Source organism: Theropithecus gelada, chromosome X (genome assembly GCF_003255815.1).
Source record: "Theropithecus gelada isolate Dixy chromosome X, Tgel_1.0, whole genome shotgun sequence".
Taxonomy (NCBI): domain Eukaryota; kingdom Metazoa; phylum Chordata; class Mammalia; order Primates; family Cercopithecidae; genus Theropithecus; species Theropithecus gelada.
This window is the reverse complement of record NC_037689.1, coordinates 90678119-90699144: the sequence shown is the minus strand read 5'-3', so window position 1 is coordinate 90699144 and position 21026 is coordinate 90678119. Positions and strand designations below refer to the sequence as shown.

Below are 21026 nucleotides of genomic sequence, written 5' to 3'. Positions count from 1 at the left end.
AAGTGCACAGAAATGGCAAATCCAAATTGAATGTCCTATCTTTTTGGTGCACACCAAACCCCCCAAAAGCTCTGATGTTGTTTTGACCTAAGAAACTAACATAGCTTTGAGTTATGCTTAAAAACTTTTTTCTGGAACTTTTAAGATGAATTATGCCATATATAATTTACCCAGTGAATATTATCAGTCCACAAGTATGATTTAGCTCCATTGCTTGGTCTCTTTGGGGCTAACTTTCAGACCCAGATTCATTAGGCCTTGGGTGTGGGCCAGTTGGTTTGGTTTACATATTTGGGTTCATTTTTGAGTTGATGTTGCTTCTCTAACAAATCATATCTTATATGCTTTAGTGGTGCTGGAGCCCTAGGCAGATTTCAGATTTTAACCCAAATATAGTGGCCCTGGACCCTCCTTTTGTGTGAGTAACAAAGCCAGTGATAGCTCTGCCTTCTGTACCCTGTTGGCTATGAGGCAATCAAGAATGTATCATCCTATTTTGTAGATAAGTTAATAGAAACTCAGAAAGGGCAAAAGGATATGTATTCTCAATGAGAACCAACAGATAGAGGAAGTTCCCTCATTCACTCCTGACTCCCTCAATCCCTTACCTGTGGTCTTGGGCAGTATACTTTAGGAGCTCAGCCAACTGTAAGGGATACTTGCAGATCTTCTGCACTGGAGTCAAAAGGAAACCATCGATAGCAATGTCAATCATCTGCTGCAAGAGGCGACAGGCCTCAAAGAAGTGCTGGTAGCGGCTGTCTTTCATCAGTTTGGAGAGCTCCATGCAAGCATCCAGGTGGTTGTTACAATACTCAGAGTATATCCAGAATCCATCTTGCTGTGGGAAAAGAAAAAACAGAAAAGAAAAGGCTACAGAGGACCCCAAAAGAAGTCTTAAAGTAATGGAAAGAGAGATCATATTCTTAGGCAGAAATATTAAAATGATAATGAAGTAAATTATTCTTTTTTTTTTTTTTTTTTTTTTTTTTTTTTTTTTTGAGACGGAGTCTCGCGCTGTGTCACCCAGGCTGGAGTGCAGTGGCGCGATCTCGGCTCACTGCAAGCTCCGCCTCCCAGGTTCAGGCCATTCTCCTGCCTCAGCCTCCGAGTAGCTGGGACTACAGGCGCCCGCCACCACGCCCGGCTAGTTTTTTGTATTTTTAGTAGAGACGGGGTTTCACCATGTTAGCCAGGATGGTCTCGATCCGCCCGCCTCGGCCTCCCAAAGTGCTGGGATTACAGGCTTGAGCCACCGCGCCCGGCCTGTAAATTATTCTTAAATTGATTCATAATTTAATAATACAATAGCAAAACAAATTATTTAGTAACAAGACAAACTGACTGTAAAATTCTTATAAAAAAATGAGTAAATAGCAACAGTAGGGACATTCTGTAAAAGAAGGGTAACGAGGGAACACCAGTCCTAACGAGTAAAACACAGCATGGCAATAAAACTCTGGGACTGGATCACAAAAAGTAAGAGATCAGTGACTCTACTTCTGGCAATGACAGACTAAGTTGTTGCAGACAAACCCTGCCACTGAGAATAGCTGGAAAAGCTAAAAATAAATAAATATCTGTATGAAGGAATCACATAATCCAGACCCTGATATTATCTCCATAAAATGTCCCTAAAGAAACACAATGTGATGAAGTGTTTAGAGGTAAGGAATCTAAGATGTATGCAAGTTAAACACTAATGGCTGAGAAAAAAATGTATGAGTGTGTGTATATGTATATATGGACATATAAATATGTATATAAAGAAAGGGGAAGAGGAGAGAGTCAGGAGAGAGAGGGAAAACACACTCAAATGGTAAGACAAAATGGTGAAATGTTAACAACAGGGGAATCTGGGTATGTTTTGTATGGTTATTATTTTTCAACCTTTCCATAAGTTTGAAATTAATTCCAAGTAAAGTTTTAAAAAAACTCTATAATTTTTATTATACATTGACAAGTACTTAATAAAAGATAACCCGATGTATTAGAATAGAAAATGTTTATAAAACCCAAGAGAAACAACAGGCAATAGAAACTGATCAACAAAAAAATCAAGATGGAGTTATTATATTAGGGTTGAAAAACAAGCAAAATAGCACATAAAAAGAATAATATACCATGATCAGGAGAGACTTATCCCAATCCAATTCACCACATTAACAGATTAAAGGAGAAAAAATACATGATTGTTTCAATAATGCAGAATAAGCATTTGAGAAAATAAATTTATGACAAAGACATCAGCAAACTAGAAATAGAAAGAAACTACCACAATGTAATAAAGGGCACCTATGAAAAATGTTAAGCTAATTACTTGGTAAAATATTGAATGCTTGCCCCTAAGATCAGAATAAGACAAAAATGCCTGGTCTTACCATTTCTAGTTAACACTGTACTGTATGTCCTGACCAGTGAAATAAGAAATAAAAAAAGGAAATAGAATATAGACTGAAAAAAGAAGAAATAAAATGGTCTTTTTTTCAGAGATGACATAATTGTATATGCATAAAGTCCTAAGAAAGCTACAAAAAAGTACTGGAACCAATTAGTGAATTTGGTAATGTGTCAGGACACAAAGTCAGTGTACAAGAATCAACCATATTCCTGTGTAATAGCAATAGACTACAGGAAACTGACATTTTAAAATACCTTTACACCAGCAGCTGAAAAAATGTTAAATACTTAGAAATCAACTTTTAGAAGAGGATGTCAGTAAGATGACAGAATAGGAAATATCAGCCTTCCTTTCTTCAGCAAACAACAATTTGGTAGCTATTCATGAACAAAAAATAATTCTGGAAGAGCTTAGGGGTCCACTTAAGAAGCCACAGCAATATAGTGAAAGAAAAAGTCAGAAAACAAATACACAAAAGTAGTAGGAAAAATAGTTTCATTTTGCCTGCATCACCCCATCCCCATAGCTGGCACTGCTCATTATGGAATGGAAACTCCTTGGATCTTGCGTCCTACATACAGGGAGAAGGAGACAGGAGTATACAACAAGGTTCCCCAGCTTTATGGGACACTGCCCAAATTAACAGCTTCAGTTTCATCCCACCCAGATCTCTGAGAAGACAGATATAGCCTAGATATCTGGAGACAGCAGAGAGCAAAGAATAGGGATTAGTTATATCAGTATCAGCAAAGTAGCAGGAGTCGCAGTGATCTGCCGTGGCCTGCTCGACACAGAGCCCCAGTAGGCCTCTCTGTCAAGGACCTCAACAGCCCTCATAGCCACTGTGTACCTCCTGTAGATTTTACCTCTCAAGATCCTTCAGTGTTCAGTCACAGACTCCAGAGGCTTTTTCAGCTTTTACTGCTAAGAAAACCAACTGCTAGTATAGTAACAGCAGACCCCCTGCAGCTTATACTGCTAAGGGTCCATGGGTTGTTGTTTTTTTTTTCCTTCTCAGTTTTAGGAGAAAACAAACAAACAGCAACAACAACAAAAAAAACCCATGCCTGAGCCATGTCCCTTCTTCTTACTTCCTGGAGCCACCCAGAGCTGCCCAACTGCTGCTATGGTTACTATAGCCCAGTGGGAAGGGGTGATGCAGGCCAACAGCTTTCACATTCTCCAGATCCCTGATCCACCAGAGCTTTCCCTCTCCCATGTCCAGAGCTGCCTGAGCTACTCCTACCACAGCTGCCTTGGCCAAAGGACCCAGCACAGGAGCCTTTGCATTCTCTAGGTACTTAAGCCATTACTAGGCCAGAGCATCCAAGGAGACAGTAGTAAGTACTGCCTCCTTGGATGCTCTGGCCCAGTGACCCAGCACAGCTACCATGCACGCACCTGCAAACAGTCCTAGGGTCCCAAACTAGGGGTTCCAGTCTCACTACCACATGTTACCAAAGCTGACCTACACAGATAGGCTATCACACAAATTCTTCTAAAGCACACATGGAATACTGTCCAGAATAGATCACATGTTATACCACAAAATAAGTCTTACCGAATTTAAGAAGATAGACATCATATCAAGTATCTTTTCTGGCCGTGATGATATAAAACTACAAGTCAGTAACAGGAAGAAAACTAGAACATTCTTAATCAGTAGAAAATAAACAACATATCCCTGAATAACAAATGGGTCAAAGAAAAAATCAAAAGGGAAATTTAAAAATATCTTGAGACAAATGAAATTGAAAGCACAACATACTAAAACCTTTGGGATGCAGCAAAAAAAGTTCTGAGAGGGACCTTGATAGCATTAAAAAAATCTGATATAAACTATCTGATATTACACCTCAAGAAGAAGAACAAAGTAGACTCAAAGATAGCAGAAGGAAAAAAAATAAAAGATCAAAGCAGATATAAATCAGAGAACAGAAGAACTTAGGGAAAAATATCAACAAAACTAACCTGGCTTTTAGAGAAAATGAGCATATAGGTAAATAAAATTAGAAATGAACATGAAGATATTACAAAAGATGTCTCAGAGATGAAAAGGATTACAAGGGACTATTATGAACAATTATATGACAACAACTTGGAAATACCAGAGGAAATGAATATATTCCTAGAAATATAAAACCTACTAAGATTGAATCAAGAAGAAATAGAGAGCCTGAACATTAACAAATAAAGAGATTGAAGTAGAAATTTAAAATCTCCCAACAACAAAAAATCCCAGGACCAGATGGCTTCACAACTGAATTCTACCAAATACTCAGATAAGAATAGTAGCAATCCCTCTTGAACTCTTCAAATACATACATATATACATACATACATACATACATATGTACATACATAAAAGAACTAAATGTTCTCAAATGATTCTAAAGTCAGACAAAAACACAAAAAAAGGGCCGGGTGCGGTGGCTCATGCCTATAATCCCAGCACTTTGGGAAGCCGAGGCAGGCGGATCACGAGGTCAGGAGATCAAGACCATCCTGGCTAACATGGTGAAACCCCGTCTCTACTAAAAATACAAAAAAATTAGCCAGGCGTGGTGGTGGGCGCCTGCAGTCCCAGGTACTCGGGAGGCTGAGGCAGGAGAATGGTGTGAACCCAGGAGGCAGAGCTTGCAGTGAGCCGAGATCGCGTCACTGCACTCCAGCCTGGGCAACAGAGTACAACTCTGTCAAAAAAAAAAAAAAAAAAAAAGAAAGAAAAAAACTACAAGCCAGTATCACTAATGATCATAGGTACAAAGATTCTCAATAAAATAGTAGCTAGCCAAATTCAGTAACATATCAAAAAAATCATACATCATGACCAAATGGGATTTATCCCTGGGATGCAAGTATGGCTTAACAAATCCAAATCAATTATTGTGATACATTACACATCAGCAAAAGGAATAATTTAAAAACCACATGGTTATTTCAATAGATGCGGAAAAAGCTTTCACAAAGTTCAACATCCTTTCAGGATAAAATATCTTCACAAATTACGTATTAATATAAAAAATTTCCTCAACATAAGAAAGGCCATTTATGAGAGGCCCACAGGTAACATCATAATCAATAGTGAAAAATGGAAAGCTTTTCCTTTAAGATCTGGTATAAGGCAAGGATGCCCACCCTTGCCAATTTTATTCAAAACAGTACTAGAAATACTCACCATGGCAATCAGATAAGAAAAATAAATAAAAGGCATCCAAATTGGATCAGAAGTAAACTAGCCCTATTTGGAGATAAGATGATTACATATGTAGAAAGCCCAAAAGACTCCCCCCAAAAATAAAAAAAATAAAAACTCTTAGAACTAATAAATGAATTCAGTAAAGATGCAGGATACCAAAAAAATCAGTGTACAAAAATCAGTTGCACTCTTTACACCTATACTGATGTATCAAAAAAAGAAATTTTAAAAAGTCATATTTATGATACCATCAAAAAGAATGAAATACTTAAGGAATAAATTTATTCAAGCAGGTGAAAGATCTGTGCACAGAAAACCAAAACACCGTGATGAAAGAAACTGAAGAAGACACAAAGAAATGGAAAGATTTCCCACGTACAAGAATTGGAAGAACCAATATTGTTAAACTGTCCCTACTACTCAAAGCGACATCTCAACACAATCCCTATCTAAATTCCAATGGCATTTTTCATGGAGATAGACAAAAACATATATAAAATGTCTATGGAACCAAAATAGACCCTTAATAGCCAAAGCAACTCTGAGAAATAAAAATAAAGTTGGAGGCATCACACTCTTTGATTTCAAACAATATTATAAAGCTACGGAAATCAAAACAGTATGCTACTAGCATAAAAACAGACAGATATACCAATGTAACAGAATAGAGAGTCCAGAAATAAACCCAAGCAAATATAGTGAACTGATTTTTGACAAGGGCACCAACAGGACACAATGGGGAAAGTATAGTCTCTTCAATAAATGTGGTTGGAAAAACTGGATATCTATATGCAAAAGAATAAAATTGGGCCCATATTTTACACTATACACAAAATTTAACTCAAAATGCGTAAGAGACTGAAACACAAGAGCTGAAATCATAAAACTACTAAAAGCACTACTGCTGTGCTTTTTCTTATGACACCAAAAGCACAGGCAACAAAAGCAAAAAGAAACAAGTGGGACTGCATCTAATTAAAAAGCTTCTATGTAGAAAAAAAAAAAAAAAATCAACGGCATGCAAAGGTAGCCTATGGACTGAGTGAAAATATTTGCAAACTGTATGTCAGATAAATGGTTAATATTCAAAATATATAAGGAACTCGCATCATTTCATAGCAAAAAAACAAATAAACAAATAAACTAAGAAATGGGCAAAGAATTTGAACAGACATTCCTCCAGAAAAGACATAAAAATAGTCAACAGGTATATGATGATGCTCAACATCATTAATCATCAGGAAAACGCACATCTAAACCACAATGAGAAATAACCTAGCATCTATTAGGATGGATATTATCAAAAAGATAAGACATAACAAGTGTTGACAAGGGTTTAGAGAAAAGGAGACCCTTGTACACTATTAGTAGGAATACATATTGGTACAGCAGCCACTGTGGAAAATAATACCTTTAAGATGTTCCCAAAGAAATTAAAAATAGAATTATCATATTATCCAGTAATCCCTCTTTTGAGTATATGCCGAAAGGAAATGCACTCGCCACCTTGTAAAGATATCTGCACTCCCTTGTTCACTGCAGTATTAATAACAATAGCCAAGATGGGGAAGCAAACAAAGTGTCCATTAATGGATAAATGGGTAAAGAAACTGTGGGATGTATATGTATATGCAATATGTTGCCTCTATTTTAATAAATTACCTCTATTTTTAATTTTTATATATATATATATATCATATACATACAGAGACGCAGAATAGAATATTATTCAGACTTTAACAGGAAGGAGGGAAGGAGATCATGTCATTTATCACAACATGGAGGAACCTAGAAGACATTATGCTACATGAAATAATCCAGTCACAGAAAGAAAACTACTACATGATTTCACTTATATGTGGAATCAAAAAGAAAAAAATGAATACACAGAAACAGATTAGGATGGTGGTGACCAGAGGTGAGGGGGTGGGAGAAAATGGGAAGATATAAGTCAAAGGGCACAAAGTTGTAGCTATGTAGGAAAAGTCTAGAGATCTAATGCACAGCATGGGGACTAGAGTCAACAATATTGTATTATACACTGGAAATTTGCTAAGAGAGTAGATTTTAGATACTATTACCACAGAAAAGTAACTATGTGAGATGATATGTTAATCTGTTTGACTGTAGTCATCACTTCATCATTTATATCGAAATATCACATTGTACATCTTAAATTTATACCTTAAATATTTTTTAAAACAATCAAATTTTAAAAGGTCAAAATCATAGAATGAAAACTAGAAAACAATCCTGAGCGAAATCACAAAAAAATAGAAATAAACAGTTAAATGTTCATGGATCTGAAGACTCATCATATCAATGTTCCCAAAACTGATCCACAGATTTAATGCAGTAACAATCAAAACACTGGTATGGTTTTTGTTTGTTTTTGGTAAAATTTGGCAAGATTATCCATAAATTTATATAGAAATACAAATAACCTAAAATAGCTAAAATTGTTTTGAAAAATAACTATGTTGGAGGAGTTATGCTACCTGACTTAAAGACTTGCTATGAACCTATATTAATCAAGAAAGCGGGGTACTATTACAAGAATAGTCATATAGATCACTAGAACAGAAGAGTGTACCTAAAAATAGATCTCCACATATACGCTTAATTGATTTTTGACAAAGGTGCCCAGGCAATTCATTAGGGGAATTAGTATTTTTTAACAAATATCCATACAGAAACCAATTAACCTTGATCTGCACTTTGTGCCATATATAAAAATTACCACAAAAGGGATCATAGGCCTAAATGTAAAAAACAGAACTACATAACTTCTATTTTTAAAAAAGTAGAAAATCGTTATGCTTTTGAGATAGGCAAAGAAAGTAAGAAACAAAAAGCATGACCCATAAAATAAAATAAAGCGATAAACTGAATTTCAATAAAATTAAAAGTTTATGCTTTTCAAAAGATACTCTTAAAACTAAAAATAGAATTACCATTCAATCCAGCCATCCCATTACTAGGTATCGACTTACATAAAATAAATCATTATATCGAAGGAATACTTGCACTTGCATGTTTACCACAGCACCATTCATAATAGCAAAGATAAGGAATCAATCTAAGTGTCCATCAACAAATGAATGGATAAAGAAAATATAGTACTTCTACACAATGGAATGGTACTCAGCCATAAAAAGAATGAAATTATGTCATTTGCATCAACATAGATGAAACTAGAGGTCATTGTCTTAAGTGAAATAAGCCAGGCACAAAAAGACAAATATCACATGTTCTCATTTATTTGGGGGTGCTAAAAAATTTGAACACATAGAAGTAGAGGGTGGAAAAACAACAGAGGCAGGGAAGTGTGAGTGGGTGAGAAGGGAGAACATGAATATAAGTGGGTTAAAGGGTACAAACATAAAATAGAAGGAATGCATTCAATGTTCAATAGCAGAGTAGGATGACTATACTTAAAAAAAAGTGCATTGTACTCAAAAACCTGACTTGATCACTATGCATTATACATATGTTAAAAATTTCTCACAGACTCTATAAATACAGACAATTTTAAAAAGACACAGTTAAGGAAATGAAAGGCTAAGCCACAGACTGGGATATAATGTCTGCAAATAACTTATCTGACAAAGGACTTGTTAACAAAATATATAATTCTCATAACAGAATGTCACCAAAATAGCACAGTATAAGTTATGTAGCTTTACTCTCCTCCACAGAAAACCAAAAAGAACTAGCCATTGCCAAGATTATCAAAAGAAATATTCCAGAACTCAATGACTGAAGCTGTGACAATCCCAGAGGCCACAGAGAACAGAAAAACTGCAAGCAAAATGTAAAATAGCTCCTTCTCCAAGCTGCCAGGCACTGTGTAGAAAGGTACCCTCAAAATCAAGGTTCCTATACTGGAAAAAGTAAAAGTGGACAGCTAGCTTCCCCACCATCTTAGATCCCTTTTCAGAAAAATTCTTCCTGCCTCAACCTGTAAGAAGCCTCTTGAATACCTGCAGAGTAAAAAATCCCAAAGGCAGCAAGAGTTAGAGGGTGGGGATGGGGTTAGCAACACCCAGTGCATGAAACTCCACAGCTTCCCTTCACCTGAACTCAAAAAAGACACCAAATCAGAAAGGCTGTTCAACAGCATCACGTTGCAGGAGGCACACTTCATCAGTCCTCTGGGAACAAACCTCCATCCAGCTTCCCACAGAGCTGGGATATCTTTGGGATTCCTTCCCATCCAGGATGGGTAGCACTTTGAACTTGAGAAAGACTATGTCAAATCTGGGTTCCGGGTGCCATCTAGTGTTGAAAAGGAGGCAGTGATCTCAGGCTAAGGGAGCTAAACAGTCACTCTGCACAAAACCTCTAGACAAACATACTTCTGAAAGACCAAACCAAGCCAGACAGTGAAGACTGGAATAAAGAACTAATCCTTCAATGCAAATGCACAGACATATATTCATAGAAAGAGCAAATAGGAAACCATGACATTCCCAAATAGACAAAATAAGGAGCTAGTGACTGACCCTAATGCGATGATGTTGTGTGAGCTCTCAGATCAAGAATGCAGAATAGCAATTTTCAGGAATTCAGAAAATGCCAATATAACACAGAAAAGCAGTTCAGAAACGTATTACAGAAGTTTAACAATGAAATTGAAATTTTAAAAAATTAAACAGAAATCCTAAAGCTAAGAAATACAATAGTCAAACTGAAAAATGCATGGGATGGTCTCAACAATAGAACTGATCAAGCAGAAGAAAGAATCGGTGAGCTCTAAGACTATTTGAAAACTCACAATAAGAAGAGAAAAAATAATGAGAAAAATGAAGAACACCAACAAGATCTAGGGGATAGCCTCAAAAGAGCAAGCCAAAGGGTCATTGGCTTTAAAGAGGATGTTGAGAAAGAACAAAAGGTAGAAAGCTTATTCAAAGTAATAATAACAGAGACTTTTCCAAACCTAGAGAAAGATATAAATATCCAGATATAGGGTTAAAGACTACCAAACACGTTCAATCTAAATAAGATTACCCTAAGGCATATAATAATCAAACTCTCAAAGGTAACGGACAAAGAGGGGAATCTTAAAAGCAGCAAGAGAAAAGAAGCAAATAACATATAAAGGAGTTTCAATTCCTCTGGTAACAGATTTTTCAGTGTAAGTCCTATAGGGCGGGAGGGACGGGGCAACATACTCAAAGTACTGAATGAAAACAAAACAAAACAAAACAAAACAAAACAAAACAACCTCCCATATATACTGTGCCCAGCAGAGTCATCTTTCAAACATGAAGGAGAGATACAGACTTTCCCAGACAGAAGTTGAGGGAATTCATCAGCAGAAGATTTGTCTTACATGAACTGCTAAAGCCAGTTGTTCAATCTTAAAAGAACACTACTATGTAAAAAGAAAACATCTGAAGTTATAAAATAAACTGGTAAATGTATGTAGACAAATTCAGAATAAATTATGCAGACAAACACTGCGTTGTGGTGTGTAAACCGTTCATAGCTTTAGTATGAAGACTGAAAAAAATCTATCAAAAATAATGACAATTTATTAAGGTCAGCCCGGCCAACATGATGAAACTCCATCTGTACTAAAAAATACAAAAACTAGCTGGGTGTGGTGGCATGTGCCTATAATCTCAGCTTACTCAGGAGGCTGAGGTAGGAGAATCACTTGAACTCGGGAGGCAGAGGTTGCAGTGAGCCAAGATCGTGCCACTGCACTCCAGCCTGGGACACAGAGCAAGACTCCATCTCAGAAAAAAAAAAGGCAATTTATTAAGGGATAGGCAATATAAAAAGATGTAAATTGAGACAACAAAAAGTTAAAATGTGGAAGTAATGGACTTAAATTGTAGAGATTTTAGTTTTTAATTTTTCTTTTAATCTAAGTTGTCATCAGTTTATAATAAGATGTTCTAAGCCCCATAGTAACTACAAAGCAAAAACCTGTAAAAGATACACTAAAAAAAGCAAAGAATTAATACATACCACCAGAGAAAAATCACTGAACAACAAAGGAAGACGGTAGTAAAATAATGGAAGAGAGGAGTTATAAAACAATCAGAAAATAATAACAAAATGGCAGTAGTGAGTCCTTACCTTTCAAAAATAACACTGAATGTAAATGGGACTAAATTCTCCAATTAAAAGAGAGTGGCTGAATGGATTAAAAAAAAACAGCATCCAACTATATGCTGCCTACAAGAATTTCACTTCTTTAAGTGAATTTCTAGTGAATAAGACACATATAGACTAAAAGTGAAGGGATGAAAAAAGATATTGCATATAAATAGAAACCACAAAAGAGCAGCAGTGGCTACACATATATCATATGAAATAGACTTCAGGTCAAAAACCGTAAGAAGAAACAAAGAATGTCATTATATAATAATAAATGAGTCAATTCAGCTAGAGGATATAACAATTATAAATTCATATGCACCCAGCACTGGAGCACCCAAATATATACAACAAATACTAGTAGATTTAAAGGGAGAGATAGACTACAACACCATAATAATAGGGAACTTCAACACCCACTTTTAGCAATGAACAGATCATCCAGACAAGATATCAACAAAGAAATACTGGATTTCAGTTGCACTATAGACCAAATGTACATAACTGAAAATAACTGAACATGTCATCCAACTGCTGCAGACTACATATTTTTCTCATCAGCATATAGAACATTCTTGAAAATAGGCCATATGTTAGGCCATAAAGCAAGTCTCAACAAATTTTAAAAAGTCAAATTCATATCAAGTGTCTTTTCTCACCACAATGAAATAAAACTAGAAATCAGTAACAAGAGCAACTTAAGAAACTGTACAAATACACTGGAATTAAATATATTGCTCCTGAATGACCAGTGGGTAAATAACAAAATTCTTTTAAAAAATAGAAATTTCTCAAAACAAATGAAAATGGAAACACAAGATACCAAAGCCTATGAAATACAGCAAAAGCAGTACAAAGAGGAAAATTTATGGCAATAAAAGCTTTCATCAAAAAAAAAAGAAAGTCTTCAAATAAATAATCTAGCAAGTCACTTCAAAGAATTAGGAAGGCAAGAACAAACCAAACCCAAAGCTAGTAGAAGGAAATAAATAAAAAAGGTCAGAGCAGAAATAAATGAAACTAAGGCTGAAAAATACAAAAGATCAATGAAATGAAAAGTTTTCTTTGAAAAGATAAACAAAATCAACAAACCTTTAGCTAGACTAAGAAAAAAGAATACCCAAATAAATCAAATTAGAGGGGAAAAGGGAGAATATAACTGATACCACAAAAATACAAAGGATCATTACAGAGAATATGAACAACTACAGGCAAACAAATTGGAAAACCTAGAAGAAATGGATAAATTCCTGGATACATATGACGTACCTAGGTTGAACCATGAATAAATAGAAAATCAGAACAAACCAATAACAAGTAACAATATCAAAACAGTAATAAAAAGTGTCTCATCAAAGAAAAGCCAAGGACCTTATGGTTTCACTGCTGAATTCCACCAAACATTTAAAAAAGAACTGATACCAATTCTATGCAAATTATTTCAAAAAAGTGAAGAGGAGGAATACTTCAAACTCATTCTATGAGGCCAGCATTACCCTGGTACCCAAACCAGACAAAAACACATCAATAAAAGAAAACTACAGGCCAATAGTGCTGGCAAACACAGATGCAAAAATTCTCAACAAAATACTAGCAAACTGAATTAAACAACACATTAAAAAGATCACTCACAGTGATCAAGTGGGTCACATCCCAGGGACAAACGTTTGGTTCAACATATGCAAATAAATAAATGTGATACATTACAGTAACAGAATCAAGGACAAAACCCATATGATCACTTCAACAGATGCTGAAAAAGCATTTCATAAAATTCAAGATCCCTCCATGATAAAAAGACAACAAACTGGCTACAGAAGGAACATGCAACAAAATAATAAAAGCCATATATCACAAACCTAAAGCTGTCATCACACTGAACAGGAAAAAAATCAAAAGCCTTTCCCCCAAGATCTAGACTAAGACAAGAATGCCCACTTTTTCCACTTATGTTCAGCATAGTACTTCATGTCCTAGCCAAAGCAATTCAGGCAAGAGAATGAAATAAAGGGTATCCATATTGAAAAGGAAGAAATCAAATTATCCTTGTTAGCAGATAATATAATCTTATATTTAGAAAAACCTAAAGACTACATACACACACGAAATGCTGGAAATTATCAACAAGTTCAGTAAAGTTGCAGGATACAAAATCAACATACAAAAAGCAGGTGCATTTCTGTTTGCCAATAATTAACAATCTGAAAAAGAAACCAAAAAAGCAATCCCATTTAAAATAGCTACAAAAAATAGGAATAAATTTAACCACAGAAGTGAAAGATCTCTAGAATAGAAACTAAAAAGCAGTGCTGAAAAAAATTGATAACTACACACAAAAAGGGAAAGATATCCCATATTGATGGATGGGAAGAATTAATATTGTTAAAATGTACTGCCTAAAGCAATCTATAGATTAAATGTAATTAATTAATATTAAAGTAATATTATTGAATTAATATTGTTAAAATATACTACTGAAAGCAATCTACAGATTAAATGCAATCTCTATCCAATCTCTATCAAAATACCAATGACGTTCACCACAGAAATGGGAAAAAAAAATCCTAAGGTTCATATGGACCCACAAAGACCCAGAATAACCAAAGCAATCCTGAGCAAAAACAACAAAGCTGGAGGCATCACACTACCTAACTTCAAAATATACTATAAAGTTATAGTAACCAAAAAAGCATGGTACTGAAATAAAAACAGACACATAGACCAAATGAACAGAATACAGCATCCCAAAATATACCCATGCATTTACAGCCAATTCATTTTCAATAAAGACACCAAGAACACATATTGGAGAAAGGACAGCCTCTTCGATTTATGGTCTTGGACAGATTGGATGTCCATATGCAAAAGAATAAAACTAGACCCCTATCTCTCACCATATGAAAAAATACAATCAAAACGGATGAATGACTTAAACGTTAAGACTTGAAACTATAAAACTACTAGAATAAAACATTGGAAAAATGCCTCAGGTCATTGATATGCACAAAGACTCTATTGAGTAATACCTCTAAAGCACAGATAACAAAAGCAGAAATAGCCAAATGGGATTATATCAAGCTAAAAGCTTCTGCACAGCAAAGGAAACAATCAACAGAGTGAAGCAACAACATACAGAATGAGAGAAAATATCTGCAAACTATCCCTCTGACAAAACATTAACAACCAAAATATATAAGTGACTCAAACAACTCAATAGCAAAAAAACCCCACAAATAATCTGATTTCAAAGTGGGCAAATGCTCTGAACAGACATTTCTTAAAAGAAGACATACAAATGGCCAATAGGTATATGAAAAATGCCCAACATCATTAATCATCAGGGAAATGCAAATCAAAATCACAAGGACATATTATTTCGCCCCAGTTAGAATGGTTATTATCAAAAAGACAAAAAATAACAAATGCTGAAGAGGATGCACAGAACAGAGAACTCTCATACACTGCTGATCAGAATGTAAATTAGACGGCCATTATGGAAAACGGTATGGAAAACTAAACATAGAAGTACCATATGATCCAGCAATCCCACTGCTGGGTATATAATATATATATCCAAAAGAAGAAAAATCAATATGTCAGAACAGATATTTGCACTCCCTTGTTTATCACAGCACTATTCAAAATAGCCAAGTTATGGAATCAACCTAAATGCCCACTGACGGATCAATGGATAAAGAACATGTGCTATACATACACAATGGAATATCATTGAGCTATAAAAAGAAAATCCTGTCATATGCAGCAACATGGATGGAACTGGAAGACATTATGTCAATCGAAATAAGCAAGGCACAGAAAGACAAATATCATGTTTTCACTCATAAGTAGGGGCTATAAAAGTTGATATCATGGAGGTGGAGAGTATAGTAGTAGTTACCAGAAGTTAGGAAGGTTGTGGGGAGAGAAAGATGAAGAGAGGTTGGTTAATGGGTATAAAACTATAGTTATATAGAAGAAATAAGTTCTAGTGGTTGATATCAGAGCAGTTAACAATAATTAGTTATATATTTCAAAATAGTTATAATTATAAAAACAATTATAGTTAACAATAATTAATTGCTTATTTCAAAATAGCTAGAAGATTTGGAATGTCCCCAACACAAATAAATGTTAAATGTTTGAGATGCTGGCTATCCCAATTACCCCGATATAATCATTATACATTGTATTTATGTATCAAAATGCCACATGTAGTCCCAGAACTTTGGGAGGCCAAGGCGGACGGATCACGAGGTCAGGAGTTTAAGACCAGCCTAGCTAACATGGTGAAACCCCATCTCTACTAAAAAAAAAAATGCAAAAATTAGCCAGCATGGTGGCACACGCCTATAATCCCAGCTACTTGGGAAGCTGAGGCAGGAGAATTGCTGGAACCCGGGAGGTGGAAGTTGCAGTGAGCCAAGATAGCGCCACTGCACTCCAGCCTGGGTCACAGAGTGAGACTCCATCTCAAAAAAAAAAAAACAAACAAAAAAAACACTACATGTACCCCATAAATATGTGAAAGTATTATGTATTAATTTTTAAGAAAAAAGAACTCTCAAAACAATAAGAAAACAAACAATACACTTAAAATGGGAAAAATACATGAACAGACACTTCACCAGTTTTTATACAGATGGCAAATAAACACATGAAAAAAATGCTCAACATCACTATCCATTGGAAATGCAAATTAAAAGTACAATGAGATACCACTACACACCTACATGTTAGAATGGCTAAAATAAAAAAAAAAAAAATTAGTGACTGACTGGGCACGATGGCTCACGCTTGTAATCACAGTCAGCATTTTGGGAGGCCAAGGCAGGAAGATCACTTGAGGTAAGGAATTTGAGACCAGCCTGGCCAACATGGTGACACCCCGTCTCCACTAAAAAGACAAAAATTAGCTGGGTATAACGGCACATGCCTGTAATCCCAGCTACTTGGGACAGTGAAGCAGGAGAATTGCTTGAACCTGGGAGGCAGAAGTTGCCACAAGCCAAGATTGCACCACCGCACTCCAGCCTGGGTGCCTGGGTAACAAAGCGAGACTCTGTCTCAAAAAAAAAAAAAAAAAAAAACTGATAATATCAAGTGTTGATGACCATGTGGAGTAACTAGAACTCTTATGTATTATGTATTAGTAGTGAAAATGAAAAATGGTATAGAGACTTTGGAAAATAGTTTGGCATTATCTAATAAGTTAAAAAATCTACCATGCCACCTAGCAACCCTAACCCTGGAAGCCCTTATCCAAGAAAAACAAAAACATATATTCTCAAAAAAATATTGTACCTAGAATGTTCATAGCAGCTTTATGCATTAGAGTTCAAAACTGGAAACAACCCAGATATCCATTAATTGGTGAATAGGTGGTGTATCCTTGCAATGGAGTGCTACTAAGCAATAAAAAAGGATAAACTAATGATATATGCAACAACATGGATAGATATCAAAGGCATTATGTTAAATGAAAGAAGCTAAACACAAAAGATTATATACTGTATGATTTCACATATATGACATTCTAGAAAAAGCAAAATTTCAGATAAAAAGGAGATCAATATTTTCCAGTAGCCAGGAGTAGGGGCACAGATTGTTTGCAATGTCAAGATAAGAGGACTTTATGGAGTTATAGAAATGTCCTATATTTTGATTATTATGGTGGTTATACAACTATATACATTTGTTAAAACTCCTTAAAGTATACACTTAAAATCACTTAAAATGAAACTCTAGAACTAATAAAAGGGTAAACAATTAATTCTTTAAAAGGAAAAATAATACATTAAAAGAGATAACACACTGTGAATATTTTGAGTTCCTCAAAAAATACTGAGTCTCACGGAAACTTAACAGAAACAGAAAAGGGAAGATGAAGAAAAATTCTACTGGTAACTGCCAAGAAGGAAAGGGAGAGGGGAGGGGAATGGTAAAGAAGGAGAATCCTAGGTTGCTTCTAATGGTACTCCACCACATACGACACTGCCACGCAATCAACAACAGCCTTGTATGTGCTCCCTTGTGGACTTCTGTGAGAGTTTCTCTGGAATATACATTAGGGAATGGAACCAGCAGGTCATACACATGCTTAACATTTATAGGGCAAATCACAGCACTTTTCTAAGTCCTTGTTTCCTGGCTGGAGACCAGGGGTCAAAATAAGGGCCCGAGAGGAACCCATTCCCCACTGCAGGGACAAAGCAGCTGAACAGAACCAGACAGTTCAAACGCTCCTTCCATTGTTTCCTAACACCTCTCAAAACCCTCCCCAAATAGATAAGATACTTACGTGCTCTAGGAAGCAGGGTCCTATCTCGCTGAGGTGGGGGTCATCATTGTTATACTGTTTCTCCAGGTCTCTCACAAAGCCCATCTGAAATCTGTAGATATCTTCAATGTTCCCAAAGATTACCTTCAGTTGCTCGTCACTGAACATGTCCCTTCTCTTCCGGCACTGCTTCAGATAGCCCTGCAGACACAGAAAAACCCTAGGTTGAGGAAGTCCCTGACTTACAGAAGGCTTTACACTTCCTAAGCACTTAAGAGGCTCATTTTGGTCCCAAGAAGTAGGCATGGAATAATTATTTTCATTTTTCATATGAGGAAACTGAGGTTTACAGAAGGAAGTCACTCCCCCAGTGAGTAATTAGGAAAGCTGGATTGCCAGCAAAGGTCTTAAGAATGCAAAGACTCCAAAGTACAGGGCTTTTCCCTTCATTCTCTATGAAGAAGACCCCAAAAGTCAAATATCCCTTTCCAAGAAGCTGGCTGACCACATTTTCACAGGTCTTATTAGCTACTGGTTTAGCTGGATCCATTCACATCTCTAAAGTTCTATTCCTTATAAAACCAACCCAAAGGTCTTAATAACATTGACAAAAATTTGGGAACAGAGGCCAGAATAGGAAAACTTCCCATAAGAGAACATAAATTGACAAGACAAAACCATTTCTTTAAAAAGAAAAAATTCCCTTATGAACTTTAATGTCAGGAAATAACCAGGAATAATAGTTGTTTATCATTTTAGACTTTCCCTGTTGTGTACATCAAAGTACACATACGATCTTTTCTTAGACATTCATGTCTTCACATACTTTAAGAAAATGCATTCATACTATTCACGTCATGCAAATATCTGCCAAACCATTTCTCAAAGCAAATGTCTCAACTATCTAAGGTAGCTGGCCAGGAGTGATCATTTAGATGAGCTCAGCCAACAAGCCTATGCGTGCCTGGACATGGTGTTTCTAACACAGCAGGTGTTTAGGACACATTTGTAAATAAATGTGTCCTAAACACATTAATGTGTCCTAACACATATGTCCTAAACACATAAATGTGCCCTAAACACATAAAACACATTAATAAAGATAACCACTGATGAAAGAGAAAAAAAGGATGAAAGAGATTCTTGGTCTAGTAAGAAAGCATTGGGGTAACATAAAGACTCAGGGCATAATTAAGTCAGGACAAAAACAGCCCTGATCTAAATTGCATCTTCCATTTGGAACCTACTATTATGGGTTTTCACTTGATAGTTACTGTCCTCATTAGAAATCAGTAGCACATAAAAATGTTCTTGGTGAGGATAAATTATGGTCATTTGCTTTCATCAAACAGCTAAGTGAAATTATCTTAATACCTTTCTTAAGGGTTGAGACTCCAAGGAAGAGTTTTACAGGGACTGATTTACCACATATAGCCCTGTCCCTATCCTCACTTTGTCTCCCTTAACACAGCTACCAATGAGGTAATCTGGGCACACTCCAGGAAGATCCTCATCCCTGGCTTCAATGCCTTTTACTGACCACTACAACAAACCTCACTTCCCATATCTGTTCTCAGTCTCCAATTTAGCCATTAATTAGTAGGTGTCTTTAAACAGTAGGCAAATTAATAGTCTATCCCTATGTTGACATCTGTTTAACTAATGATTTGTACCCTCATTGACTGACAAGTTGAAAATTTCCTGCATTCTTTCATATGCAATTTTTGATTAGGAAGAAAATTCCCAGAACACCCTTTTGGCTCCACTACCTTTACAGAGGTTGCTCCCCAAATTCTGCCTCCCTAGAAAGCTTTACATTGACTACCAGAAGGAACGGCAATAAACCCCTGTAGGCCCTTCCCTGCCTAATATGTAATTCCCAGAGCCTAGTATGTCTGAGTTGGTCTGTGCCTGTGTGCCTGTCTATCTTTCTCTTTCACCCTACCATCTCTGGACATTTCTTAGCTACAATGGAACAGGGAGAGCAGTGAGCATATCATCTCAACATTAAATGGGAGTGGAGGCTTCCTTACCCCTTCTCCCACTTTTTTCCCCTAAGGCAGGCCGAGGAGCACAGCTGGGGGAAAACAGTAACAGTGGCACATTCAATATATTACTTCTGGGTAAGTAATAGGTACTGATGAGTGACCACAATGGGAGACAGAAGAGCCCAGCCTAGATAGCTCATTTATCTCCTGAGAAGCCAGTTCAGAAAATATTTAATAGTTCTATCCGCTGCTCCTATTTGAAAAGTCTCAGGGGAAAAACAAAACACCATAAAATCGCCAAAATTCAACAAGGATACTAGAAGTCAACATCAGCATAAAATATAACAGAAATAAAAATAAGAGAGTGGTCTTAGGAAAAGAGAATTAATGAAGATTTCAGTCCAACTTCCTAAGTCCCTAAATATATTATTTATTGCCACTCTCAAGGAAATAATTTTCTTTCTATTATATTTTGTATGTTATGGTAGGGGATATATCAGGAAGAATGTCCACAGGATGGTAGGAACCTAGAATGTTTTATTAACTCTTATTTTTAAAGCCAATGATAGACTATAAATATATTCTGGTACATTTAGCTTGATGAAATATTACATAGCAGTTAAAATGATAATTAGGAAGACCATGTAGAAACATGGAAAATTGTTTATGATACAATGTTAACAAGTAGAACATAAAATGGTAGATCAGCGTGATTACAACTCTGTAAATATATATACATATGGACAGATTTGAAGAGATTATGCAAAAGTGCAAATAATTCTGCTATAGTTGATGGATTCTGGCTGATTTTTGTTCCTATTTTTAAACTTTCTCTAATGCTGTTTTTTAATTGTCTTCATGATCAAAAATGGGATAAAAGTCTTTGCCAGAGAGTGTAAAGAAAAGAAAATGCAGCTATAAGAAGGTTGCCTGGAATGAAATATTATCAAGGAAAGAAGAGGGAAGACCCAATGTCTTCTTAAGATCTCCTGCAGCCCTAGTGTCTAAGATTACTCACTTTTGCTAAAGATTACAAATAATAGATGT

General features: G+C 35.9%; 1 protein-coding gene across 13 annotated transcripts in view; it reads right to left on the bottom strand.

Annotated features, from left to right (window-relative positions):
• Nucleotides 1–21026, bottom strand: part of ARHGEF9 (Cdc42 guanine nucleotide exchange factor 9) — a 156890-nt gene that overhangs the window by 46847 nt on the left and 89017 nt on the right. For all 13 annotated transcript variants that reach the window (XM_025372880.1, XM_025372878.1, XM_025372882.1 and 10 more), the window contains 2 exons: nucleotides 18013–18192; nucleotides 609–841 (listed from right to left, as the gene is read on the bottom strand). In XM_025372880.1, the coding sequence (XP_025228665.1) occupies nucleotides 609–841; nucleotides 18013–18192 (413 nt within the window). The remainder of the gene's footprint in view (nucleotides 1–608; nucleotides 842–18012; nucleotides 18193–21026) is intronic.